This window comes from Leopardus geoffroyi, chromosome C2, assembly GCF_018350155.1.
Source record: "Leopardus geoffroyi isolate Oge1 chromosome C2, O.geoffroyi_Oge1_pat1.0, whole genome shotgun sequence".
NCBI classification, from domain to species: domain Eukaryota; kingdom Metazoa; phylum Chordata; class Mammalia; order Carnivora; family Felidae; genus Leopardus; species Leopardus geoffroyi.
The window spans coordinates 3223221-3251154 of NC_059333.1; the positions used below are offsets into that span (position 1 = coordinate 3223221).

Here is a 27934-nt window from a genome sequence, read left to right on the forward strand (position 1 = left end):
AAATATTGCGGGGCTTCCAGATGCAGAGAGCAGGCTGAAAGGGACCCCCCAACTCAATTCCTGTAAGAAGCTCAGACCCCGAGACGTTTTTCAAAAGCCCACAAAAACCAAGTCTGTGCCACAGGAACCAAGCCAGGAAGGGCACGAGACCGGCCACCAAGGAGAGTCACAAGGGAGGCCGTCTCAGGTCCTGGGCGCCCACCTGGAGCCTCACTGAGGCAGGGCTGTGACCTCATCTGGGAGAGGCCATCGAGCCTGATCAGTTGGTCAGGCCGCTAACTAGGATCTTCAAGCAGGGAGAAAAGAGAGCCTCTGGGCATCCCCGCACCCCCTCCTGAGCGCAGGAAGCAGGGGCAAAGGCAGGCTGGGAGGCCTTTGCTGCACGGAGCTCCAGGGCTCGAGGGAGACGGGGGTGGCCCCCACCCCCACCGTCAGCACGCAGAGTGCCCCACCCTCAGCTGTCCCAGGAGAGGCCCCCACCCCCTCCTCCCGAGTGCTTTGGGGCACACAACACAAAACCCGGCCTTCCAGCAGCTGCAGCTGCGAAGGCAAGCCAAGGCCACGGACGGTGGGAGGGCGGTCAGGACACCACCCACGCAGTGTCAGAGCCAGCCGTCCGGGCACAGCCGTGCGACGTAAGCAGATGGCACGGGCTCCGCACCACACCGTCCATCGGGACGGTGCCCTCTGCCGCCCACACCACGCCTCCCGCTGAGCTCAGCCACCTGGGGCCCGGCTTTTAGCAACGGCACCCCGCTTTTCTTTGAAGGCAACAAGCCTCGCTAACACAGACACTAACAGGGCAAACCCCCAAGAAACCGCGACTCGGGGAGTCAAAAGCACTGGCGGCCTGCTGACCCCGGGGGAAGCGACGCCAGCAGCTCCATGGCTGGCCTCTCCGGGCAGCAACACGTACGAAACGCAGGGCGCAGCTCGATGAAACTGAACGTAACTACACAAGGCGCCGGTCCCCTGGCGGCACTGAGAATGCAGAATAAAGCCCCAGCTCTCACTTGCTGCCCGTCTTGATAGCTGTCTATGCTTAGTGTCTGTGTAGCCATCATGGTTCATGGGTCTCAGAGGAAAGCATCAAATCATCTTGCATCAAAAGCAAATGGCGTCTGGGGAAACACAAGCAGAAGAGCGTCAGTTAGTAACTGCCGAGCACTCTGGGCCCCCCCTTCCACGGCACCCGGGTACTTTTCAAGAACACGTGTTTGCGCACGGAGAGGGAAACGCCACGCTGGCGTTGTCGACAGCCGACCCCCCTCAGCACCACCCCACTCACTTAGCGGTCACGTGTTTGTCCCTGCCCCGGGCCCTGACTGGCTTTCAGGTTTTAGCCACCTGGGTTCATTCATCCACTCAGCCAACAAGCATCTAGTAACCGTCTACACACGCGGGACAGCGCTGTGGGTCCTGGGGCACCACGGCGAGTCGGTGAGGCTCAGCTTTCCTGGGGCAGCCAAGGCCGCAGGGGTGTGGTGGTGGGGGAGGGGGCGGTGGCCACAAATACAGGGAATGTCAGGGACCACACGTGCAGCGGGGGGGCAGGATGCAGGGCCAGCTCTCCCAGCCGGGTGACGGGGCGCCCTTCTGGCCACGTGCCCCGGACACAGAGCCCAGCGACCAGGGGTCCGGAGACCGGACCTCAGACGGGAGCGGTGAAGGGCACTCCCCTAACACAGGTGTGATACACAGGCGGAAAGACGGTTCATTTACTTGAGGGCAACGTAAAGTGACTCATTACAGCGGCAGGGGTGGGGGTGGGGGGCTAGGAGCACCTGCACTGTGGCATGGGAACCGATAACGTCCTGGGGCGGCCAGAGAGGCTCCGACAGCCCAGGCTGTGCCGACAAGGTCACGAGGTCAAGGGCAGTTATTCCGCTTGCTCTGCCCTAGCTCGGCCACTGAAGGTCACCGGGGGAAGCGACGCTCTGGGACACTGTGCTCACTGGAAAAAATCCAGTCGGAGACCAGCAAGCCGGGGGCGGAGTGAGAAGCACGTCCCGAGGCCCAGCCAGAAGGAGCAGGGTGTCCAGCCCACGGCCCGCCCCGGGGGAGGCTCTCCCGGGGGGCCGTGCTACCCCGAGGAGCCCGAGTAACAGGGCCTCCCCCCTGCCCAGGGAGCCGGCATGAGGTGGGGGCTCACGACGTGACCGCATGAAAAGCCAAGGGGCAAACGAGGTTACCCTCCTTCCTTCAGCAAAGGCTCCTGTCTCAAGCCCTGTCCTGTGCACTGGCAGAGCGTGGGTCCGGGGCAGACAGGCACAAACCGGTCACCGTGCACACAGGCATCAGGAGGTGATGAGGTGAGGGCGACCAGGCAGGGACACAGAATACTTGGGGCAGGACCGCTACAAGTGCCCGTGGGAGACACCCAGAGGCAGGGGGACGGGAAGGACCCGGGGGCACTATGTCTGGAGGACAGCTAGCGTGGCTGGGCAGCGTGACAAAGGAGAAGGGGAAGGCAAGGGAGCGGGAGGCACAGGACCAGGTCCCACACACCCTCATGGGTCACAGTCCCCCGTGTCAGGGGGACAGGGACCCACGGGAAGGTCTGAGCAGCAGGGTGACGACACAGGGACACAAGGACAGGCGTGCAGCCACAGACAGGCTGGGGGCCGTGGGGATTCCCACCTGAGCAACTGGCCGAGCAGAGCCACATGTCCCGGACCCAGCAGTTGGATCAGAGCAGGTTCCGTGGCCTGGGAGGAGAGAGCAAGAGTCGGGACATTTTAGGTTTGAGACGCTGCTCCTACGGGTTCTCAATAAATGAGTCTGTGCCAGAAACGCAGACTTGGTGGGGCGCCTGGGGGGCTCAGTCGGTTGAGCCTCCGACTTCGGCTCAGGTCGTGATCTCACCGTCCATGAGTTCAAGCCCTGCGTCGGGCTCCGTGCTGACGGCTCGGAGCCTGGAGCCTGCTTCGGATTCTGTGTTTCCCTCTCTCTCTGCCCCTCCCCCGCTCATGCTCTGTCTCTCTCTCTCAGAAATAAACATTAAAAAAAGAAAAAAAAAAAGAAATGCAGACTTAGTGACCATCAAGCATGGCTGGTGCACGCAGGGGCTGAACAGCGTCCTCCAGGAGATGGCCAAATCCCAGCCCCTGGGCCCTGCAAATGGGACCTTCTCTAGGAAATAGGGTCCTTATGTATGGAATTATGCGAAGGATCTTAAGATGAGATCATCCCGGATTTAGGGGAGCCCTAAATCCAGTGACTGGTGCCCTTTAAGGGTGGGAGTGGGGAGAACAAGACCCGAGGCATACAGAGGGGACGCCACGTGAAGACAGGGTGACACTGGAGGGACGCGGCCACAAGCCAAGAACGCCTGGGGCCACCAGGAGCTGAAAGAGGCAGGAGGGACCCTCCCCTAGAGCCTTCAGATTGCAGGTTGATTTCAGAGCTGCAAGAAAATACGTTTCTGTGGCTTTCATCTATCCGGGTGGTGGGACTTTGTTTCGGCAGGACACGGAGGCAGTCTGGAGAGCCCCCAGATTGGGTGAGTCCACCCAGGAGGGACGGGGTGGGAATGTGGGGCACCAGCCCAGAATGGGAGCCGCGGCCAGCGGGACAAGAGCAGAACCAAGTGGTGCCGCTGACGCCGTGGAGGAGGTGGGTGGGGTAAGGGGCGTCGGCCATGTCATGCAGCTGAGCACCTGAGCACGGCCACCCCACCGGGACCTGCAGGGGTGTGTCCCTGGGCTGGGGAGGGCAGGAGAGAAGGGCGGGGTGTGGCAAGCCCACGGCTAGACCAGGAACTCCTGTGCAGCCGCCGCTGAAAGTTGCCCTCTGTGCCCCTGGCACCCCCGATCCTGAGACACAGGCACACCTGTCACTGAGCACCTCCCAACCATCTGTGCCTTGACCAAAGGCTGGCCCTCCCCCTGGACTCTCGCCTCCCCCTCCTCCCCAGGCTGCTAGTCCCAACCTTGATCACCGGCAGGGCTCAGGTGAACCTCTGGCCTTCCCCCTCCTCCCCTCCGGAGTCCACCTTTCAGAAACGCAGTCCTGGTGGAAACCCCCCTGCAGGGCAAGTCCCTGGCCAGCCCTCCCCTACTCGGAGCTGTGTCCATGTCAGGGAGCACCCGCCTCGTCCTCAGGCCGCACGGTGCTCCCCCCGCGCACTTCTGCCCCGCGCTCCGGCCTCCTGGGGGCCTGGCCGGCGCCCACACGCACCCCATCACCACGTCACCGTCCCCAGGCGGCCCTGCCAGTGCCTCGCCCTCGCCTGCCGTGCGCAGCTCTCCGGGGGCCCGCCGTCCACCCTGGGCTCGGCCCCGCAGCTCCTCATGGTTTCTCCCGCTACACGGTAAGGGCCGGCGAGGGCCCCGTCCTGCCGTGTCCCCCACAACCGGCACGGCGTCTGGCCCCGCCCCGAAGCGCTCACTGTTGACGGGGCGCGCGCTGGACACGCGAGTCACCCCAGCTCCGCGGGCCCCGACACCCACGTGTCCTCGCTGCACTTTTGAGCCCTTTCTCCTGTCGCCATTACTTCCGTGGCCGCCGGAACGAGAGCAGCTCGTGGCGCTGCTCCGACGGAGGCTCAAAGAACAGCTCTGGGGGGTCCACGTCCTCAGCGCACTTCCCGCCAGACAGACAGTCGACGCCAGAGCCACCCTCCCTAGGGAACACCTGCAGGACGGGGCAGACGTTGCGAGTAACCCCCTGGTCACAAGGCTTCACCCTCCCGGCCGCGGAGACATCGGGTGAGGCCGTGCGGAAACGCGTGTCCGTGTCGGGGCCTCCTCCACGCCTGTGGTTTCACGCAACCCCACACGCACGCGGCGAGGGGGCGCAGGCGTCGCCTCACAGACGAGCCGACCGAGACCAGGAGACTCGGCCGGCGGGTGTCGGGGCCAGCACGGGCCCGGCCCGGGTCCCTGGGTCCCTGGGGCCCGTCTTCTCGGAGCTGTGCAGCCACAGCAGGGAGGGAGGCAGCCCCCCTCCCCCCACCCAGCCATCTGGACATCTGATGCTATTCACAGCGGAGAAGGAGGTGGTCCGCAAACTATTTAGCTATTCTAAAGAATAGCTAACCTGAAAGCGACACCACCCTCCTCTCCAGGCCCGGCCGGCCGCAAGGCTGAGCCGGGAGTGGCCTCCATCAAACGTCACCGAGGCACGTCCGCCAGGGCGCGGTCCGGCGCCGAGCTTGGCCGACAGCGCGCAGCCCTCCATCACAGTCCGGGGCCAGCCGTGTCGGGAGGCCTGCACATACACGTCCACGGGACAGCGTCAGAACGGCCCCTGGCTTTTATGCAGGTACACCGTACTCCCAAAAGAGGGTGCGGGGCCCCGCGTGGGCTCCCAGCTCCGTCAGAGGGTCCTCCCCTGGGCGAGCCCCGCCGGGCGTGCAGGTGAACACGGGGCCCTCGGTGCGCCGCCCACGGGGACTCGGGCACAGGAAGTGGCGCCGATCCGAGGCCCTGCGTCCCTGCGCCGCCCGCTCCTCTCCAACAGACGGGACGTTCAGCGGCGAGGACGCGGGGCGGCCCTGCTTCCACCCGCGGCACTCCCCGCACAGGCCGGCGGCGCCCTGCCCTCAGCTCTGGAAGCGCCCTCCCTCACTGGGCCAGGAGGAGGCCGCCCCCCCTCGGGCACGGAGCCACGACACAGCGGATGGACGAGCCTCTTCCTGCAACACCCCACTGACTTCCTGACTTAAAAGGTACACTTCCTTGGGTTTGATAAACAGGCAGATGCTTCGTGAGACTGGGAAGACACACGAATACACGGGGAATAAGCACAGGACAGTCGGTGACAGAGAAGGGGCCCCAAACACAGACAGGGAACGGCTCGGGGGGGACCCCGCCCTGCTGGAACGGAAGTGGAGCTGTCGGTGTGAGTTCCCGTGCGTTCAACACACACCCACACACACACGTGTGCACCTGCTTCAGCCCTGTCCCCCGAGAGGGTGGAGAAGCAGCGACACCCGGTACCACCCAGACCCTGGGTGATAAATGTCACTCCCCAGAACAAAGAATCGGGGCTCCGGAGAGCAGTGGCTGACGTGATCCCAGGGCTGGGGCAGGGAAGGCACAAGGTGACCCGGAGCCTGTGCTCAAAAATTACGGGGACACACCAGAAGGAGTCGAAGCAGCTTGCAGAAGCTCTCACGGGCCAAACGTGGGACAACGGGCGACGGGGTATGACAGTACTCGGAGTAAAACAACCATCGGTGAGTCCAATGAGGTACCCAGGAATAAAGCTGACCAAAGAGGCGAAAGGCCTGACTCTGAAAACTAGAGGAAGCTTTCACAGGAAATCGGAGGTGACTCAAAGAAGCAGGAAGACCTTCCATGCTCACGCGCTCCAAGAACAAGCACTGTGAAAACGTCGACGCTGCCCAAAGCCGTCCGTGTTGATACACGCACGTAAACGAAGGACAAAGTGGGGGAAGGCACAGCTCTGAATTATAGCGCGGTCCATCCAGTAGGTAGGGGCGGATGCAATGCCATCGCGCTGGCCACAGGCACGGTAACCGGAGCCTCAGGCGGGACTCCTCGGGGAGGCCCGTACGAGGCCCCGAAGAGGAAACGCACCTGATGTCAGCACACCTGCCCTCACGTACCACTGATTACACGGGAAAACAGTAGCTTCCCAGTGAAGACACCCGGCAGACAACATGTAACCAAACAGTGAACTTTCCGATGATCAGTAAGGAGACAAAGGAACATCACAGCCCTCCCGAGAAGGACACCTAAGACGTGGGAGGAGTCCTGCCCGATCCCGAGGCTGCGCTCACCATCCGAAACTGAGGGGCAATCTACGAAGTGACTGGCCCCTAAGCTTCCAAAGCGGGAACGTGCAAGAGGCCGACAGACTTCTCCAGTAAGTGAAGCGACAGGTGTGTGTGGTCCTCAACGGGGGCCTGGGCCCCCCAAATGCTCTTTCCTTTTTGCCGGTAGCGGGACAGTCGCTCGTTCGTGAGACAACCGGCAAAGTTTACACGGTCAGAGTAGGTAAGAGTGTTTTACCTGAGTTTGATCACCGTGCTGTGATTAACGAAGACAGCATCCTTGCTTTGGGATGCATACGGAAGTACTGGGGGGCATCACATCTACAACTTACTCTCTCAAATGTACGCATACCCATATGTGTGTATGTGTATATGCACACACGTGCACGCACACACAGCGAGAGAGAGACGGAGAGAGTGGGCATATGTTTGGTAAAATGTGAACACTGGGGAAGGTACGTGGCAAGTCAGTACAGTTTTTGCAACGTCTCTGCAAGACTGAGATTCAAAGTAAGAAGTTTTTAAGTTTAACACCTGTAGGGGCGCCCGGGTGGCTCAGTGAGTTAAGTCCAACTTCAGCCCAGGTCATGGTCTCACAGTTTGTGGGTTTGGGCCCCGCGTCAGGCTCTGTGCTGACAGCTCGGAGCCTGGAGACTGCTTCGGATTCCGTGTCTCCCTCTCTCTGCCCTTCCCCCGCTCATGCTGCGTCTCTGTCTCAAAAATAAATAAACATTAAAAAAAATTTCGTTTTTCAGTTTAACACTTGTAGGGTTATAAAAAGGGTGAGGGCCTGTTCCGGGCTCAAAGAGACTGAAGGAGCGACAACCAATTGAACACATGACGAAAGCTGTGAGAGGCGACGGAGGGGCTCTGGGGGGCCACACGGAGCGGACAGGAGCCGACCCTGGAGACAGGGCTGCTGCCCACATGGCAGTGCTGCTCCTTCCCAGGAAGCACCTGTCAGCAAGGGCTGCGATGTTTAGGGGTGTGGTCACGAGACCCACACCTTTGCATGGTCACCAGGCGCTCCCATGCGGCCAAGCACGCTGTGGCCAGAGTCAACAACTGATGAATCCAGGTGGCGAGGGATCCCCCTGCCACTCGTTCAGCCCTTTGGTTTCAAAACAGGGGCACCGGGGTGGCTCAGTCGGTTAAGCGTCGCGAGACTTGAGCTCAGCTCAGCTCTTGATCTCGGTCATCGAGTTCGAGCCCCGTGTTGGGCTCTGCACTGGGTCTGGAGCCTAGTCGGTTAAAAAAATGAAAAAACGTCCATAACAAACACTGGGGGAAAGTCGGAAATTTATTTCAAAACCATCTAGATTTTCAGTCCTTCTATCAGACCTTGTTAAGACTACAATGTCTGATGTAAGCAGCACACCAGTCTAAAGGGAAAATTGGGAATTCGTGCCAAAAGCTTTGAAAATATGTGCTCTACAATAGAATACTATGCAAGGAACTTTTTTTAATTTCTTCATTTTGAGAGAGAAAGAGAGAGAGAAGGAGAGAGAGAGAGCATGAACAAGCGAGGGAGGGGGCCGCGAGGGAGGGGGCAGAGAGAGAAGGGGAGAGAGAATCCCAAGCAGGCCGCGTACTGTGCTCGAGGAGCCTGATGCAGGGCCCGAACCCACAAATCGTGAGATCCCGACCTGGGCTGAGATCGTGATGGGACGCTTCACCGACTGAGCCCCCCAGGTGCCCCTACGCAAGCAATTGTTCACAAAGGGTCACTCTCTCCGACCGACACACTGCTGGGTGAAACCAGGGGCGGGGCAGAGTAGCAAGGTCACCCACGGGTCACCCACAGGACAGGACACCACAGGGTCGCAGGAAGGTGCCAGCAGGTGGCGCCATTTGCCCAAGAGGTTGAAAGCGGCCTCGGACACGGGGCGGGAGCCTCGTGCCAACGTGTTGCTCATAATTTTCGGAGCCCCCTTCCAAATTCCACCCCCCAGCAAAATGCCCCACCACCCCCGGGCAGCGGGGCCGACTGGCACCTGCACGCGGGCAGGCCAACAGCCCCCAGCAGGGTTCAGGCCTCGGTGGTTCAGGAGGGGGCAGTCTGCTGGCTGCAAGCCGGCTCTGCGGCCGGCCGCGCCAGGCCCAGGACGGAGTCTGAGTGCCCAAGTGAAAGCTGTCATTACCCGCGAAATAACTAAAGCATCCAACCCCAGGACGGACAGTCAGCAAGGCTCCTTTTTATCAAAAGCTGGTTTTGCTAGGCATTTTGCAGAAACCAAGGCTAGCCGGAGATTTAGAAACAATCAACGAATCCCTATTTCTTCCCTCCGTTACACAGAAAGGGAAGTTCCTATTAGGTTCACACTCAACACTGCCTTAACTCCTTAACGCACAGAGCTCCAAAATCCAAGTTGAAGAATGGCCAGCCCAACGTACGTATGATATCGTGGCGCTGAGCCGTTGGAATAGCTTTGCCTGGTCTATTTCTGGAAATTTCATCCCATAAAAAAAGGACACGTCACGTACTGAAGCTGTCACTTTGGTGCCCGCTCAAGAGATCTGGCCGGACTAAGACAAACGAGGAAAACACAGCCTTCTGATTCTCACGTACAGAAATATTACAACTCACTAGTCACGAAAGAGATACAATCTCTCAACGAATAATCCTTTTTCACCTAGCGATTTAAATTTAAAACAAGAGTGCTACACTATGTTGGCAAAGATGAATGAAACCCGGGGCCCAAAGGGGTCCTGAGCCTCCCGAGCCGTGTGACTGGTGTGCAGAGAAACCTGACCACGTGCACAGTTGGCCACAGAACAGGGTACACTCTTCTCAACGCGGTGTAAATGCTGCACAACACGCAACGTGGCCCAGATCCACAGGGAGGCATTTTCGTGTTTGCATACATTCCCATCCAGGCTGACGGGATGAAGGGGTTTAGTCTTTCAGAAAAAAACAGGTATAAACAGATTCGTTGAATCCCACCGAGTGTTGAAGTCCTCTGTGGATGGGTCTGGGAAGGGTCCTGCGGGCTGGGAGGTCTGCAGAGGCCAGAAGCGAAGACGGGGGGTCGGGGGCAGAGGGCAGGCCCTAACAGGGCCGTAGCCTGTCCCCTGGCACCCAAGCCACAACCCCCCCCTTTCCCCCCACCAATGTGGGTCCCACAGGGGAGCACCTGCCAGGCTGGGAGACTCAGTTACTGCCAGGGAGGTGGCCGTGAGGCCTGTGGAAGATTTAGATTTGAATATTTTTATGTTAAGTCTCAGAATAAACTATGTATTTGACCTTTAGGGTGTTTGTAGTATTTAAGAAATTTTGGCAAATTAATGTTACATATTAGCCGGGACTCCACTATAAATGTATAATTAAGCTTCTGATTTTAGACATGATTTTTTTTTTTTTTGTACTTTACTGAAAAGGTATAAAAGAGACATTTATAGAGATTATCAACATTCTTTAATATTTTTTAACATTTATTTATTTTTGAAGGAGAGACCGAACAGGGGAGGGGCAGAGAGAGAGGGAGACACAGAATCCGAGCAGGCTCCAGGCTCTGAGCTGTCAGCACAGAGCCCGACGTGGGGCTCGAACTCACGGACCGCGAGATCATGACCTGAGCCGAAGTCGGATGCTCAACTGACTGCGCCACCCAGGCGCCCCGAGAACATTCTTGATCTACGCAAGCACATGGATTGCTGGGCACTCTTGTAGCCACTGGGAATACAGCAGGGAGCACAGCCAAGTTCCTCACCCCACAAAGCTCACTTCCGGACAGCCAGGCTTGGAAAGAACTTGACATCCACTACATAGGTAACTTTAAATTATTAGACCTACTTGAGAAAGTTTTACTTGTTTGGTCAGATGTTCCCCGTGCCTAAAATGACAATTAAATCCAGTACACTTAACACCATAGGGGCGCCTGGGAGGCTCAGCCGGTTGAGCACCCCTCGACTTCAGCTCCGATCATGATCTCAGGGTTTGTGGGATGGAGCCTTGCGTTGGGCTCCGCATTGGCTGTGGAGACTGCTTAAGAATCTCTCTCTCTCTCTCTCTCTCTCTCTGTCTCTCTCTCCCTCCCTCCCTCTGCCCCTCCCCTGCTTTCTTTCTCTCTCTCTCTCAAATAAATAAGCTTAAAAAAAAAAAAAAGAATGAAAACTATGGCTCAGAATGTATAAGGGAAGTTAAAGGCTCAGTCAGGTTAAGCATCCAACCTTGGCTCAGGTCATGATCTCGTCGTTCGTGAGTTCGAGCCTCTGTGCTGACAGTGCAGAGCCTGCTTGGGATTCTCCTCTCTCTCTGCCCCTCCCCTGCTCATGCTTTTTCACTTTCAAAATAAATAAATAAAAACTTTAAAAAATTAACCTCAAATAATCTTTTCTATGCTGAAAAGCCTCATTTCTTTTTTAAATTTTTTTAACGTTTTTTTATTTATTTTTGAGACAGAGAGAGACAGAGCACGAACGGGGGAGGGACAGAGAGAACGGGAGACACAGAATCAGAAGCAGGCTCCAGGCTCTGAGCCATCAGCCCAGAGCCCGACGCGGGGCTTGAACTCACGGACCGTGAGATCGTGACCTGAGCTGAAGTCGGACGCTCAACCGGACTGAGCCACCCAGGCGCCCCTGAAAAGCCTCATTTCAAAGGGCATTCAAAACTTAAAGCAAGAAATGCTAGATGCTGACAATGTTTTTAAGCCACCTTATTAAAAATGGAAACACTGGGAATGCAAGCTGGTGCAGCCACTCTGGGAAACAGTACAGAGGTTCCTCAAAAAGCTAAAAATAGATCTACCCTACGACCCAGCAATTGCACTACTAGGCATTTATCCCCGGGATACAGGTGTGCTGTTTCAAAGGGACACATGCACCCCCATGTTTATAGCAGCACGATCGACAATAGCCAGAGTATGGAAAGAGCCCAAATGTCCATCAATTGATGGATGAATAGATAAAGAAGATGTGGTATATATATTCAATGGAGTATTACTCGGCAATCAAAACAAATGAAATCTTGCCATTGGCAACTATGTGGATGGAACTGGAGGGTATTATGCTAAGCGAAATTAGAGAAAGACAAATATCATATGACTTTACTCATATGAGGACTTTAAGGGACAAAACAGGTGAACATAAGGGAAGGGATACAAAAGTAATATAAAAATAGGGAGGGGGACAAAACAGAAGAGACTCTTAAATACAGAGAACAAACTGAGGGTGGCTGGAAGGGCTGTGGGTGGGGAGATGGGCTAAATGGGCAAGGGACGTCAAGGAGGACACTTGGGATGAGCACTGGGCGTTGTACATAGGGGATGAATCACTGGAATCTACTCCTGAAATCATTGTTGCACTAGATGCTGACTAACTTGGATGTGAATTTTAAAATGTTAAAAATAAAATTAAAAACAAAAGATGGAAACAGAACCTTCATGTCCTCCCCGAGGGATGGTGAGATCAACTACAGTCACCCATCATCGATCATCAACAGGATGGTTACATCCCAGAGCAGCCTGGAAAGGGCTCCCAGCAACCCGTCCGACGGGAAGGCAGGGCACACGTTTGCTGTGCACTTGACCGTGCCCTTCCTTCCGTCCGCAAATATTTCCCGGAGCTCTTCTCGGTGCCAGGCTCTGCTCTGAGTGCTGGGGGTGGAAGGTCCTGGCTGTCAAGAAACCACCTGATAACTGCGTCAAGCGGGTATCTACGGGTCAGCGTGGGGAGAAGAGACGTCTCTCAAGCACCAGGTCACCCCATCCAGGAGCACATCTCTTACGATGTTTGACGGCCTCTGTGGAGGTCTTCTGGACTCTTGGGGAGACTGACTCCTGAGTAGCTCACGTTTTCCTCTCGCTGCCCAAAGTACCTCATTGTCCTTGTGCCTCCTGGCGGGCCGCTGGACGGGAAGCAAGCACGCCCGGAGTGCGCAGGCTAACCTTGCAGCCGCCCACTTGGCCAGCGGCTTTCCTTCCAGTAGCTCGCGGAGAGTCTGCTCACTGTGCTTGGAACACGTCGGTATCCCGGCCAAGATTCGCGGTGCCTTTCAGAAACTCAAGGGACCTGTTCTCACACGCGTGCAGAATGAAAGTCCGTGAGTAGCTGTACTACCCTTAAGAGGTCTGAGAAACACCAACTGTCGGAATACCCTACTCGGCCACAGCAACAGCAGAACGTGCAAACACACAGGCCAGCGGAACAGAAGCAGTAAGACATCAGACTTGCCGGGGCCTGAAGAAAAAGCACCCCCCGGAAGGCACAGAGCTTTGCGGCTTTGATGCTTCTACAAAAACCCCGGAACTCGCTCAAGTCCTGCAAGGCGCTGGTGACAGGGGCCGCCGTCCAGGTGCCCGTGCACACGCACAGGGTGCACGCCAGCGGCACGCTCTCCCGTCCGGCCCCGGCACGTGGCCCCTTGACGACCGAGCCGGTTGCTGCAGAAGCACCGAAAGAGCAACTCTGCACACGGCTGCGAGAACGGGGCTCGAGCCTCCGCGCGACGGTCCTACTCGTGCAGCCCGTGCCAGCGCACACACGCGCGGAGAACTCGTTCTCAGAAGCTGGCTACTCATTTTGTACAAAGACAACAAGGGAAACCGAGAGCAGAAACGTCATCTCGAGTCTGCTCTGTGTTGCAGCCTATGTGAGGCACTGTTTTATTTTTTAATGTTTATCTTTGAGGGAGAGACAGAGCGTGAGCGGGGGAGGGGCAGAGAGAGAGGGAGACACAGAATCGGAGGCAGGCTCCAGGCTCGGAGCTGTCGGCACAGAGCCCGACGCGGGGCTTGAACCCACGGACCGTGAGATCATGACCACGAGAGCCAAAGTTGGACACTTAACCGACTGAGCCACCCTGGAGCCCCTAGACCTACGTGAGGCACTTTTTTTTTTTTAATGTTTATTTATTTTTTACAGAGAGACAGTGCGCACAGGGGAGGGGTAGACAGAGAGGGAGACGCAGAATCCAAAGCAGGCTCCAGCCTCCTAACTGTCAGCACAGAGCCCGACACGGGGCTCAAACCCATGAGCCGTGAGATCGTGACCTGAGCCGAAGTCTGATGCTTCACCGACCCAGCCACCCAGGTGTCCCTACGTGAGGCCCTTTTAAAACACATCCCCAAATTCACTGATTCCTCCCGATGAGTGTGGGGTTCTGTCCCCTGCTCTTGAATCTGGGCTGACCTTAGTGACTCACTTGGAACCCCAAGAAGGCAGTAGAAATGCTTTGAGGAAACTCCCCAAGATTCCAGCCCTCAGCCATCATGCCGCCACCGGCCTGGGTCGTCCTAGCTGAGGACCCCAACACTGTGGGACGGAGACAGGCCATTTCCGCTGGACCCTTTCCAAATTCCCGACCCACGCAGCGCGGGCATAACCAAATGGTTGTTTTGCCCCCACCGACAGGGCGATCGGCTTCAGGCTAGTCGTTAACCAGAACGCTCTCGCAGATCATTCGTAGCAGGGTCCTCAGAGGTTGCCTACTTCCCTGAGGTCGGTCTCTGCGGCTCTGAAGCCCCGCTGTGGCGTTGACATGTCATCTCTGACAACACAGTGACCCTGTGTCTAACACAGATGTAGAACCCGCAGGGAGATCGGTCCAGGAGCGGGCAATCTTACAACTTGGATGCAACAATGTGAATGTTAATTCATTAATGCCGTGAATTCAACCTACGAATTATGGTGTCAGTCAAAATGGGAAACGCCGAGAGCGGATGAAGGCGGCGGTCCGTGGGCAAACAGGGGTGCCTTTCAGTGACAAGCAAGGATGTCATGCGGGAGGCCGCCCACCCATGTAGCTGCTCCGTGAACACGAACCAGAGTCCAAAGGAGAGGAGAGCTCAGGTGCAGAAGCCACGTCTCCCACAGCCCAGGCTTGAGAGTCCGCCAGCCCCAAAATACCACAACGCCAATGACTACAGAGGACAGAACTCCTATCTCATGTTTCATCAACGCATGGAAGAAATGCACAACGTAGCAAATGCACGTGGATGGCATGGGAAGGATTCTGGGTACTACTCACGAGCACGTGAGGGTTAAACTGTGGGGTATCACAGACTCCAGCTGCAGCCATGAAGATTACTCTCCAGAATTTCATGTTGGAGAAGAATCATCTAGCGTGTATTCACCAAGTTGATAGAAACGATCACCTCACGGAAGAGGGGGCGAAGGACCCCCCTCGAGTCTCCATTTCCTGACCTCCAGCCACGCCTCCACATCTTCCTCCCGGGGCCACTCTTCCCAAGCCCCACGCCAAAGCCCATTCTCCTCACCGCAGCCCCGGTGATGGGCTTCCTTGAGGCTTGCTTCTTTCCCTCTGGTTGCCAATGTTCAGAATAACGTGCTGCTTCCGCGGTGGTTTCCACCAGTGACCAGTGAGGCTGTCTGCAGCACGTGAGGACCTCGGTGGTTTGAACAAGGAGACGTGTAACTTTGCATAAACGTGTCTATGTTTTGATGTTACAAATGACCCCGTCTTTGGCCAACGCAAGCCCCTTTAGTAACCTCCTAGAGCCCTTAACACACCCTACGAATTCCCGACAGCTCTTTTGCTTCCGGGTAGAACAAGCTACTCCAGGCTCATCTTGTCCATTTTCGGCACCGGACTCTGACTTTGCCGTTCGTTCGAGGGGCTCTGATTCCTTTCGGTGAGAAATGATACGTAGAGACCACAATCCAGGTGGCTCTGGGTGCTCACTGTGTCCAGGCCTCTGCAGGAGACACAGATGTTTTCCCACTAAAAATTTTTCAGGGGCGCCTGGGGGGCTCAGTTGTTTAAGCATCCAGTTTTGGCTCAGGTCACGATCTCACGGTTCGTGGGCTCGAGCCCCGCATCAGGCTCCACACCGACAGCTCGGAGCCTGGAGCCTGCTTCAGCTTCTCTCAACCCGCTCTCTCTCTGCCTCTCCCCTGCTTGCACATATGTGCACACACTCTCCCTCCCTCTCTCTCAAAAATAAACATTAAAAAAAAAAAAACAATCTTAAAAAAATTTTTTTCCAAACAAGTTAACACTGATATCTACAATTCAAATTTGGGATTACAGGGTATTTACCTAACAGCTTTAATTTCATATTTGTGTATCTTTTATTTGCCCTGAAAACCTTGACCATGTGACATAATAACATACAAATTTTTGTTTCACTGATGGTTGCTACAATTTAAACACAAACTTTGATCTAACTCACACAATGGTTCCTAGTGCCTTTTAAACAGATACATCTTTGGCTACCTTCTCAACTTCATCCAAAGTTGCTGGTCTGTACAGGTTTTCTACCTCCAAGGTCAATTCTGGTCTTATACCTTCTTCATACGCCATCCACGGTTCTTCAAACTTATTGCCATCAAATTGTACGCAGTGTCTTCTTATTTAGAGATCTTCACACGTGCCGTTATATCCCTTTTGAAAGTACTGTGCTCTCATTTGTTTTTAATCAGATTTGCAAAACGCAAAAACAGATTTGCCTCTATTGTCTTTGACTTATCTTATTCTCCTGGTTTCTTGAGTTGAAAGCTGAACTCATTTACTTCTCTTGTTCTCTAACACATTTAGGTCATACATTTTCTTTCTCCTGAGAACTGTTTTTCCTGATCCTAGGATTTTGGCATGTAGCCCTCTGCCATTCCCTTACACAGAGTCTGAAAGGAGTTTCTGATCTCCTCTTTAACCCAAGGGATACAATGAGGGGGGTCTTAACATTCTCAGGGAGACGTTCTTAGCTGCCCTTTCACTCTTAAGCTCTAACTAGGTTGCATTATGGTCTGAGAATCTGGCCTACAGGATTTACTTTTTGAACACTTGGGATTTTTCTTTGTGGCCTGTATGTAGCCAGTTTTGTTAAATGTTCCACATAAAGGAAGAAAATCTATATTTTGGGGCACCTGGGTGGCTCAGTGGGTTGAGTGTCTGCCTCTTAATTTCGGCTCAGGTCATGACTCCGGGGTCGTGGGACTGAGCCCCGTGTTGGGCTCTACCAGGAGTGTGGAGCCTGCTTAAGATTCTCTCTTGGGGCGCCTGGGTGGCTCAGTTAGTTGTCTCTTTATTTCGGCTCAGGTCACGATCTCACGGTTCGTGGGTTGGAGCCCCGTGTCGGGCTCTGTGCTGCTGGTGCGGAGCCTGCTTGGGATTCTCTCTCCCTCTCTCTCCGCTCTATCCCTGCTCATGCTCTTGCTCTCTCACTCTCAAAAATAAATTTTATTTTTTAAATTTTTATTTATTTTTGAGAAACAGCGGAGGAGGGGGCAGAGAGAGAGAGGGACAGAGGATCCAAAGTGGGCTCTGTGCTGACAGCAGACAGCCCGACGTGGGGCTCGAACTCACAAACCACGAGATCATGACCTGAGCCAAAGTCTGTTCGTTGTTTAACCAACTGAGCCACCCAGGCTCCCCTCAACATTTTTTTTTTTTTAAAGATTGTCTCTCCCCCTCTACCACAAGCACACTCTGTCTCTAAAATAAAAAGGAAAAAAAAAAAAGGAGAATCTATATGTTACGTTTGTTGGGTACAAATTCCTGTACACATCCGGTGACCACACCATTTATATCCTTTACAGCAGCGGCTCTCAACTGGAGATGCTTCGGGTCCCAGGGACACTTGGCAAAGTCCAGAACTCTGGCTATCACAAGGAGGGGGATGGGTGGCCACTGGCATCTAGTGAGTGCAGGCCAGGGCTTCTGTGAAATACCCCACAGTGCACAGGTGGCAAAGAATGATCTGGCCCCAAACGTCACCGGGACCAGGTTAAGAGCCCCCTCCACACCCCTTCTTCTTCCTGGGTCCTTGGCTTGCAACTCGCAGTCCCTTTACAGCCTTCCCCTGTACACGTAGAATGGTCTGCTTCTCCGGTTTTGGAGAGTATGACTCTGTTTCACTGTCACATTAAGTGTGCGATCATTAACCGTGCCTTTGAGTGACAAGATGTGCTCAGAGCTCTGTAACTTGAGCCTAACTATGTCTGGTTCAAAGTTACTAAACCTGCTTTCTTTCTGTTAGGACTCCTATACATTCCCATCCCTGTTTCCTATCCTCTTGGGTTCTGGGTGTATCACTTACATACAGTATTTTTTTAACGTTTATTTTTGAGAGAGACAGAGCAGGGGAGAGGCAGAGAGGGGGAGACACAGAATCGGAAGCAGGCTCCGGGCTCCGAGCCGTCAGCACAGAGCCCGACGTGGGGCGCGAACTCACAGACCGTGAGATCATGACCTGAGCCAAAGTCACATGCTTAACCGACTAAGCCACCCAGATGCTCCTATTTCTTTTATTAAAAAGAATTTACCTTAATAAGAATAAGGCATACTATATATGGTCATCCTAAAAACTATTTAAAAAAAAATTTTTTTTTTTTAATTTTTTTTCAACGTTTATTTATTTTTGGGACAGAGAGAGACACAGCATGAATAGGGGAGGGGCAGAGAGAGAGGGAGACACAGAATCGGAAACAGGCTCCAGGCTCCGAGCCATCAGCCCAGAGCCCGACGCGGGGCTCGAACTCACGGACCGGGAGATCGTGACCTGGCTGAAGTCGGACGCTTAACCGACTGCGCCACCCAGGCGCCCTAAAAATTTTTGTTTTATGTTTATTTATTTTTGACAGAGAGAGACAGAGCATGAGCAGGGGAGGGGCACAGAGAGAGGGAGACCCAGAATCGGAAGCAGGCTCCAGGCTCCGAGCCGTCAGCACAGAGCCCGATGCGGGGCTCGAACTCACGCATCGTGAGATCACGACCAGAGCCGAAGTCAGACGCTTAATCGACTGAGCCCCCCAGGAGCCTTCACTTATATGCAGCAGGTAGCTAGATTTCCACTTTTCTCCTAAATCTGGAGTCATCATCACGTGGGAGGTCTAAACCCACTGACATGACCTGCAGTTACTGACACGTGCGGACTTCCTCACGCCAGCTCGGGTCAGTTGTTTCTCAACCAAGTAAGCTTCCTTGTCGTCATCTTCTTTTTCCCATGCTCCTGTCTTTAAGTACACCCAACGTGGGGCTCCAACTCACAACCCTGAGATCAAACATCACACGTTCCAGCAACTGAGCCGGCCAGGCGCCCCTCTCTCCTCTCCGTTGAGCGAAGCTCTCCCTCTGGCGCCTTGGGAATTACGTCCCTACCTCAGTCCTCCGCTTCCCCTCCCCCTTCCTCCGATGGGCACTAACCCACAGGCCCCGCTTCTCCAACAGCCCTCACTCCACCAAGGACGGAAGCGCCCGCTCCCCGGACTCCCACACCGGAATCTGCCCTCGGTACCGGCAGGGACTGTGGCTTTTTGTCCTTCGAGGCTCAGGGCTGGTCGCGCACACACAACAGTCTGGGAAGGCAAACACACCCAGGATCATCTTCCAGTGTTTAGCCCCTTAAAATGAATTCCAGGGCACTTAAGGGTTAAACTTTATCGTGGCTGTGTTCCTCTTAGCCGCAAATGCTTCATTCCCAGTTAACGCCACATAACCTGAATTACACCACGTTTACACTGACAGTTAGTACTCCGCACACTCATTAGTACCACGATGCCCCCTTCTAATGAGGAACCCCATCACACATCGCAGAGCACAGTTCAATACCTACTTTTCAACACCTGATTATCCTGACTAGTCTAGACAGATTTCAGATCGTTTTAATGACACCCTGCCAAGAATACACAAAGGGAAAATATTTAAATGTTTTATTTGTACTGTAATCATCACTTTTGGTACTATTCCCTACACGGAAAAAAATCACATTAGGAAAACATTCTCTTAAGCTTGGAAGACAGAGATCCCGGGAACGTTCCGCTACGTGCATTCCACTCCATGCAAATTCTATGAACTGAATTATCCACTTGGAGAACAGTTCACATAGAATAATTTTTTAGGGGCGCCCGGTGGCTCAGTCGGCTGAGCGTCCAACTTCGGCTCAGGTCATGATCTCACAGTTCATGGGTTCGAGCCCCACGTCGGGCTCCATGCCGACAGCTCGGAGCCTGGAGCCTCTTCGGATTCTGTGCCTCCCTCTCTCTCTGCCCCTCCCTTGCTCGCACTCTGCCTCTATCTCAAAAATAAACATTAAAAAAATCTTTAAAAAAAAAAAAAGAGTAACTTTTTAAAACAGGAAAAATAACAGACACGACGAGAGAGATTTTTAAAGTTCAAAACAGTTACGGGGAACGTAAGGACGTCCTGGGCTGACGCGACAACTGAAACAGAAACCCAAACTCGAAATAACAACAGGGCAGGTGTACCCTCAGGCAGGCTGACCTCAGGGTATCCAGAGGGTCAAAGGGTCCAGGAGCAAAACAACCATCTTAAAAGAGGTGAGGATCATTCAGTCCCTTTTCTTATTCCTTTTACGAAAGAAGAAACCCTGAAAGAGATGTGAAGACAAAAACGCAGGCGGAGATTCTAGGAGGAAAACAGGAGCCCCTACAGACCGAAGCGAGGGCGCCCGGGCCCAGGCCCCCTGCCCTCGGCCCCCTCGCCCGGTGCTCCTGAGCCCGGCGGGCCGTCGCCCGGAGCGCCGCCCCACCAGGGAACCTTCCGTGCTCCCCCAGGGGCATCAGGGGTCTCGGAACAAGCACTCCTGGGCCAGGCGGCGGCCGGCAGGAGAGAGAATCCGACACCGTCTCCTGACTTCATCAGCGATGCGAGGCTCCCCAGGGCTCAGATGCCAAGGAGAGAAAAACAAGGGAGCCCAGAAGCGACAGGAACTCGTCCTGAAAGCAGGCTTCTAGATTTAGCTTCCAGCGCGTGGTCACGTGGAGGCCTTCGCGATTCTAATTCTGGCCGGGGAGCTATTTACACAGGCCGGGTTTTCACAGGGTGACGTCGCAGACCGGCCCCAGCAGGGCCCAGTCCCCCGCGGGGAGCTAGCCCGCCCCCTCCCTTTCCTCGCTCGTCTTTCCCCGACGGTTATGCAACCCGATCGCCTGCACCCAGACCGGCCTCCACGTGGTCCGGCCGTGAACTGAGGGAGGTCAGCAAACGTGTTCCGTGGTGCTCTCTCGGCTTTGCGGGCGACCCACCTTCTCTGTCACACGGTCTCCTTTCTTCTCGTGTGACCCTCAAAATGCAGAGCGCGCGGCCCCAGGGCCACTTGGCCGGCGGCCTGTCGTTTGCCAGCCCTGGCCTAAGGCCCAGCTGTCCGAAGAGACACATGTGACGCTTCACAAATCGAGCCGTCCTCTTTGTGACCCGTCTAAAAGCGGCGAGCGCGGCCTGGGGGACATCCAGTGTTTTGCGTTTTCCGGTTAATCCGCAAACAGGCCTGTGGCAGGGGTCGCCACCGCCACCCCCCACCCTGTCCCCCCCACCCCGGCTCCCACGCGTCCTACAGGGTCCACTCTCCCGGCGGGACAGGTGCGCCCGCTGCAACTAACGACCACGAGGAACACGATCGAGTCCACCGACAGAGACCAGACGTTCTAGGGGGACCTTAGCTTCGTTGTCTCCGGGAGCGACGGTCTCAAAGCCAGAGACACTCGCAAACTGCGAGTCCCTTTGGCTCGTTTTTCTGCTTACTACTATTTTCCAGAAACGTGTCACTGAGGATCCCCTTTCAAACCAAACCTATTTATTCGGAAAGCTCAGAAAGCTCTCAAGGAATCCGAGACAACTGTCAGATCTTTTCCCAGATCTCTTTCAGGAAACTAACTGTATGTCTCTCCAATTCAAGGCATCTCAATTTTGGGGGGGGGGGGGGGGGGGGGTCTTCAGGGACCGTGGCTCGGCTACCTGTCCTTGTCCACGGTCTTCCATACTGGCTCACATCCCCCCCAACCCCCACCCCCGGGAGGTATTCAGTCAATAACTCATTCTGAAGAAAACATCTGTCAAGAGATCACTTTATTTTTCACACAAGTTTTGGGGAGATACCTCTTTAACATTCAAATAAAATCAGGGGCGCCTGGGTGGCTCAGTCGGTCAAGCGTCCAACTTGAGCCCAGGTCGTGATCTCACAGTCCGTGAGTTGGAGCCCCGTGTCGGGCTCTGTGCTGACCGCTCAGAGCCTGGAGCCTGCTTCAGACTCTGTGTCTCCCTCGCTCTCTGCCCCTCCCCCATTCATGCTCTGTCTCTCTCTGCCTCAGAAATAAACAAAAACATTTAAAAAAAAATTTTTTTAACCAGAGAGTAAATCCTGTTAAAACAAACTGTACGAAAACAAGACATTTCTAAGCCAAAGATCCACATAATTCCCTTAAAGCCACAGCAAAATTCTAATAAGGAAGGTGTTTTAATGGAATCAGAATCTGTTTTAGCAAATCCTGAACTGCGATGTCTTAGTGGGCTGGTGGTAGAACTTTAAATCACACCATGGCTTTGCTTTTCAGACCGTGACCATCACTGGCATCGTTAAAACCCCACACTCAAAACTTTCATGATGGACTTGTTATCAAGAACTAATGAGGGCGCCTGCGGGGCTCAGTCGGTCAAGCGTTCGACTTCGGCTCAGGTCATGATCTTACGGTTTGTGGGTTTGAGCCCCATCTTAGGCTCTGTGCTGACAGCTCGGAGCCTGGAGCCCGCTTCAGATTCTGTGTCTCCCTCTCTCTCTGTCCCTCCCCCGCTCGCTCTCTCAAAAATGAATGTTAAAAAAAAAAATTTTTTTTTAAAGAGTTAATGTTTTATGAAAAACAAGAACCCCAACTGTTCAAGGTCAGGACCCTTTCACATGGACAAGCCTTTTCCCGGGGCACCGTATGCTCCAGGACAGAGCACCGCAGAAAGGGACCCAGGGGCATTACCCCTCCTACTCAGCGCCCTGCCATCTGGCTAGCACTGAGCTTGGTAGGCCAGAGGATGATGGAAGAAACATAGACGAAATATCAAAACCTGAAATGCTCAAAGGCTCCACAACACCAGCCACAGCCATAAAGCAATACACTGGGGGAAAAAAAAAGAACAAAAAAAACAAAAAAACGAGAATTGGGGGCTCCTGGGTGGCTCAGTGGGTTAAGCGTCCCACCCGGGATTTTAAATCAGGTCATGATCTCACGGGTCATTTGTCCGAGCCCCAAGTCGGGTTCTATGCCGGCAGCCTGGAGCCTGCTTGGGATTCTCTCTCTTTGCCCCTCCCCTGCTCTCTGTCAAAATAAATAAACTTGAAAGAAAAAAACCAAAAATAAATAAATAAATAAACAAACAAACAAACCAACCAACCAGAATCACAAAACTGTGTGAAGATGTTAGCTAAATATTTTAAGTGAAAAATATGTGAGTTATATAGGTAGAAACATACATAATAATACCGACGAAAACTCAACCACAAAATAACTAATACATGAAAACGGACACACAGCCCATTAAACTCAAGTCCCACAATATACATTTTGGGGAATGCCGTTTTAGATCAGTTCTCACCCAGGGGTGACTTCTGTCCATATTTGTGACTTTCGTGACATTGGCAATATCTGCAGACATTTTTGGTTGTCACAGCTGGGAGTGGGGGTCCCAGTGGCATCCAGTGTGTAGAGACCAGGAATGCTGCTGGCAGCCTACAGTGCACAGGACAGCCTCCACGATACACAAGTGTCCGGCCCCGAGGGTCAGCAGTCCCGCAGTGTCACAGAAGTGTCTGTGCTTGCGCTGCAAGAAATTCTGCCAAAGTACATCCTGGGGGGTTGGGGGGAGGTATCCATAAACACACACTTTAGAAGAACACAAAGCTGGGCGCCTGGGGGTGGGGATCAGTCTGTTAAGCGTCCGACTTCGGCTCAGGTCATGATCTCCCGGGTTTGTGGGTTCAAGCCCCACGTGGGGCTCTGTGCTGACAGCTCAGAGCCTGGAACCTGCTTCAGATTCTGGGTCTCCCTCTCTCTCCGCCCCTCCCCCACTCGTACTCTGTCTCTCCCTTTTTCTCAAAAATAAATATTTTAAAAAAATTTTAAACATGCAAAGCTAAATTTGTAAATTTTTTAATGCAAAAAAAAAAAAAAAAAAACTTGATCAACTATCTCAGACAACATAAAACAAGGTATATTGAGAACTTACCAAGCTCTCATTAAGGCAATTACTTTTGCAAAAGTCTGGCCAGACTGTTCTGGGTGGAATCTGCATCACAGTACCTACCAGTTCATGGTCCCTTTAGAGGGACCAGGCCCCACTGCAGTTGTGGGAAGGCAAGAGCCCAGCCCTCCCAAGGACTGGGGGGGGGGGGCAGCACCCAGCCCGTGGGGCAGCGCCTGCAAGGTGGCGGAGGGAAAGAGCTCAGTCACTCTCCCCGTGTACCCTGGGGAACAGGAAGAGCACGAGGCGGGTAGGCTGTGGGGAGAGAACTTGCAATCGACAGTGTGCAGGGCCGACAGACAGTGGGGAGCAACAGTCTAGCTGAACCGAGAAAGGCCCAGACTCGCGCCCAGAGTTCAAGCTGTACTTCTGTGAGCCCCAAAGCCCAGCACTAGAGCTCCCTGGGGTCCAGCCAGATTCCTCTTTTCCTTATTCCTGTGTAACCCCCTAAGCCCCCCCAGGGCTTGGGGGCAGCCCGGTCCCTACCACCTGGGGACCCGACCAAAACAGCTACTCATTCTGGATCAGTCACAGCTGGCAAACAATTACAGCACCTGCAGTGAGCGTGCCCTGCGGCCTCTCACCTGCACAGGGGTGCTCATTCGGCCACAGAGGGCACAGAGGGCACATGCCTGCCGGGTGACGGGGAATCACACCCTCCCCCCAGACGCACCAGCGCCCCGTGCTGAGCAGCTGACCGTGCAGGCAGAGAAGACAGGGCAGGTCGTGGCGGCTGACCTGGCGGACGGCTGGGTGCTATCATTTAAAGGGAAGACTCGCGACCCTAAGATGAGTGCAAAATTTTACTCCCAGACTCTCAGGCACGCAACCTGGGAGCTCAGTTGCTTTCAAGATTTTTGAAAACACCGTGGAACCTTCTCCCTACAGAATCCAGCACAGAACGAAGAAGCTGTTGTGTCCCCTCAATGCCTGCCCCCGCCTCCCACAGAACCACCGAGCTTTGGAGCCACTGGTTTCCAACTACCTTGTCAGACAGCACGTTTGCTGTGACACCACACAGCCTTCTGTGCACGAACTTTCCAGAAACAGCGGTGGGGCTGACACGCCACAAGGGGCGGCTGTTGCTACGGCAGGGGCGGCCTCATGTTCCCGGCTTTGCAGCCAGGCCTTTCCAGCAAACGGCCAGGCTTCCCGGCCCTTCAGCGTTGATTCTAACAATTTCCAGGCTGAACTCTCCCTACACGGTGCTTCCACCGTCCGAGACAAAACGGTAACTTATCACAGTTGCGAGCCCTCACAACCCGTGTAGACGGCACTCCCCACGTGGCTGCTGCAGCTCCCGGCCCGTAGGATGCCCCCCCTCGCCCCGGCCCCCAGACGGCTAAGCCTGGCGTCCCCTTCCCGCACCCTTACTTCCTCATCCCCTTTGCCAACAGTGCAGCCACTTCAGGAAGGAAAACAAGGACACGTACGTAGTCCTACTATGGGTGGGTCTAGGGTAAACGGACTTCTAGTGCACCGGTTCTGACCTGGGTCTGTGAACCTGAGTGAGAAAATGCATCACATCTTCGTTTGCAGTACCCTCTGGCTGAAATTCAGCCCCCGCTCAATTATGAAGAGAGACAAGAAATCCTGGGGTTTTAGCACCACCTGTGTCTTTTCCACCAACAGAAACTACAGATATGCTCACAAAGCACCAGAATTGCTACAGAAATGCCAGACTACTCCGAAAGTCACTAACGCCGGGGCCCCACCTGGTACTAACTAAGTGAGGCAACGAAGGGCACATCAGCAAGTCAAGCATCAATTTGGTTCAATATCTTGGTAACTATTTCAATATGATATATGGGCTCCGTTCTGGGTCCTCTTTTCTCTAGGAGGAGCCCGGGTGAAGCCCAGAAAAGGCCCCAGGGCACATTCTCCCCCCCCTCCCCCCCCAGTGGCTTCAGGGTTTCTTCTCAACAGTTTCAAATGCTTCAACAATTTGCAACAAAAGTGAAAGTCACAGCTACAATGTTACCATTCAAATGCAGAGTTCTTATGTTGTTACTTTCAGGGAAAGTTACAATGTGCTACACACAAATGCAAATGTGTGGAAACCAGTGGTCAAGATCCAACAAAATGCGTCTGTATTCCTATCCTTCACCACACAACCCGCTGACACTGAAATCTTAAGCGCTGAAAGTTAATCTTTCAAGTCCGTTTTCACCCACACATGTCATCAATTCCAAGTTCCACTTTTAAATCTCTGAAGCCGGAAGCATCCTACTTCTGCCTAAGAATGCACCTGGTGAAGTGACGTCCTGCAATGGTGCACTGTGGACTGAATCAAATATTCTAGATGATCCCCAGATCGCTCTCCACCTCAATAAACTAAAGACATGAAAGGCAGATTTGAGGCCGGCGGCCACCCTCCAAATAATATGCCCACAACTACCTTTGAGTGCATCACCGATCACTGCACTGGCAAACGGTTCCCTTTCGCTTCAATTCTCCCTGAGAATATTTAGAATGTACCATACAAAGCATTATATAATTTGCCAAAAAGGATGTGTTACATAAATGTATTAAATATTTCCTTTTTCAGAATACGCCAGAAAAAAATCATAAACTCACGCCCAACTAAAACTCAGGATTTTATTCACCCCGAAGTGGAACGTACTCCCTTCCTAAGGGGAAAAAAAAAAACAAAACAAAACCCAGTAGCTGTTACAAAAAGCGAACTCTTACAGTGCAAGTAACTACTTTCCCCTTATCCACGCCGACCACATCCCGGTGCTTTCGAGTCTGTGATCCAAGCCACAGACGCACGTGGGCTGGTGCACAGGTCCCCCCCCCCCCCCCAGCCACGCGGAGCCGGCTCCAGACGCGACAGCACGCACGCGGGCCGCACTGGTGGGGTCTGGGGACCACCGACAGAACCGGGCACTCCAACAGCCACGGCGATGAAATAAGGCAGACTCAACTTTTCCTAATTCCTCTCGAGTGACTCACGATCTCTGGCTGAAGGAATGTGAGCGCCAGCGAGCGGCCTCACCGTGCCCCGCACCTCCAGGCATCCACTTCCCCCCGTCCGACCACTACCAGCCACACATCTGGAGCACCCTGCCCAGGGGCAGGAGGGCGCCCGCCCCGGCTGCCCCCGACGTCCGCCTCCAGGGGGCTCCAGGGGGCTCCAGGGGGCTCGGCGCCCCCGCCCCTCGCACCCCGGCGCCGCTCCCTGCGGGCGCCCCCACCGCCCCCCCCCGCCTGCCCCCGCCGCCAGCCCCGCCCAGCACCCCCGGTGGCCGCGGCACCGAGCGCGGGGCGCGCGCCCCCATCCCGGCCCCGCGAGCGCGCCCCCCGGCCGCCCTCCCCCCCCCACCCCGCCCCGCGCGCGCCCCCGCGCCCCCCCCCGCCGCCGGCCCCGCCCCCGCGCGCCCCCGCGCCCCCGCCCGCGCAGGGGCGCGCGCCGCGCTCCGAGAGGGACGGTTAGGAGCGCGCGCCTCGCAGCGGGCCCCGCGCGGCACCGGCGGCGCCTTCCAGAAATTTCCGCGTCCCTCAACCCACACCGAAAAACAAGCGGGGCGCGCCCCCGCGCCGGCCCGGCGGGCAGCGCCCCTCCCCGCGGCCTCGGCTCCCCTCCCCCACCCGCGCCCCCTCCCCGCCCCCTGCCCCGGGCGGCGGGTCCGGCGCGGCCCTCCCGGGCGGCGGCGGCCCGCGGAGACCCGGGCGGCGGCGGCGGGGCGGCGGCCGCGGCGCCTGCGGGCCGGCGTGATTGATAGGGACGGGGCGGCGGAGCGGCGGCGGCGGCGGAGCGGTTGAGTGACAGCTTACCTGGGTGCCAATCTTCATCACACTGACAAGCGGCTGCAGCAATCGGGACCCGCAGTGCCGCGCCCGCGTCCAACCGTCACGCCGACGCTGGGCCACGCGACACAGCCTCGCTCAATGGGAGGAGGGCGACGCCGACGCGCGCCGCATCAATATTCAGAGAGGGGGCGGGGCCTGCCGCACCCGGGCCCCGCCCCGCCCCTGCGCGGCGGCGGCGCGGGGCGGGGCCCGCGCACCGGGGGCGGGGAGCGAGGCGGGGGCGGGCGGCGGCCGGCCCCGCCCCCGCCTCGCGCCCGCGCCGGGCCCCGCCCCCCCAGCTGGGCGCGCCGGCGAGCGAGGAGCGGCCCGCCCCGCCGCGCGGGCCCAGAGCGCCGCCTCATGACTATGCATCGAGGGGCGTGGCCCGGCGCGCGCACGCCACGCCCCCTCCGCCGGCCGTCGGGAGGGGCGAGGTGTGTGGAGCGGGCTGGGGTGGGCGGAACCATCCGCCG

The 27934-nt window shown here is 55.5% G+C and overlaps 1 protein-coding gene across 7 annotated transcripts in view; it reads right to left on the reverse strand.

Moving 5' to 3' along the window:
* The window catches only part of PKNOX1 (PBX/knotted 1 homeobox 1), a 58294-nt gene extending 30695 nt beyond the window's left edge, over positions 1-27599 (reverse strand). Inside the window, exons 1-4 of one of the 7 annotated variants that reach the window (XM_045501255.1) lie at positions 5041-7351; positions 4391-4635; positions 2641-2708; positions 1014-1121 (exon numbers count right to left, since the gene is read on the reverse strand). In XM_045501255.1, the coding sequence (XP_045357211.1) occupies positions 1014-1064 (51 nt within the window). In that variant the 5' untranslated portion in view covers positions 1065-1121; positions 2641-2708; positions 4391-4635; positions 5041-7351. Of the gene's footprint in view, positions 1-1013; positions 1122-2640; positions 2709-4390; positions 4867-5040; positions 7352-26596; positions 26894-27446 lie in introns of those variants that run through there. The other 6 variants (XM_045501252.1, XM_045501256.1, XM_045501257.1 and 3 more) reach the window with 6 other exon arrangements.
* Positions 27600-27934: the final 335 nt, after the last annotated feature.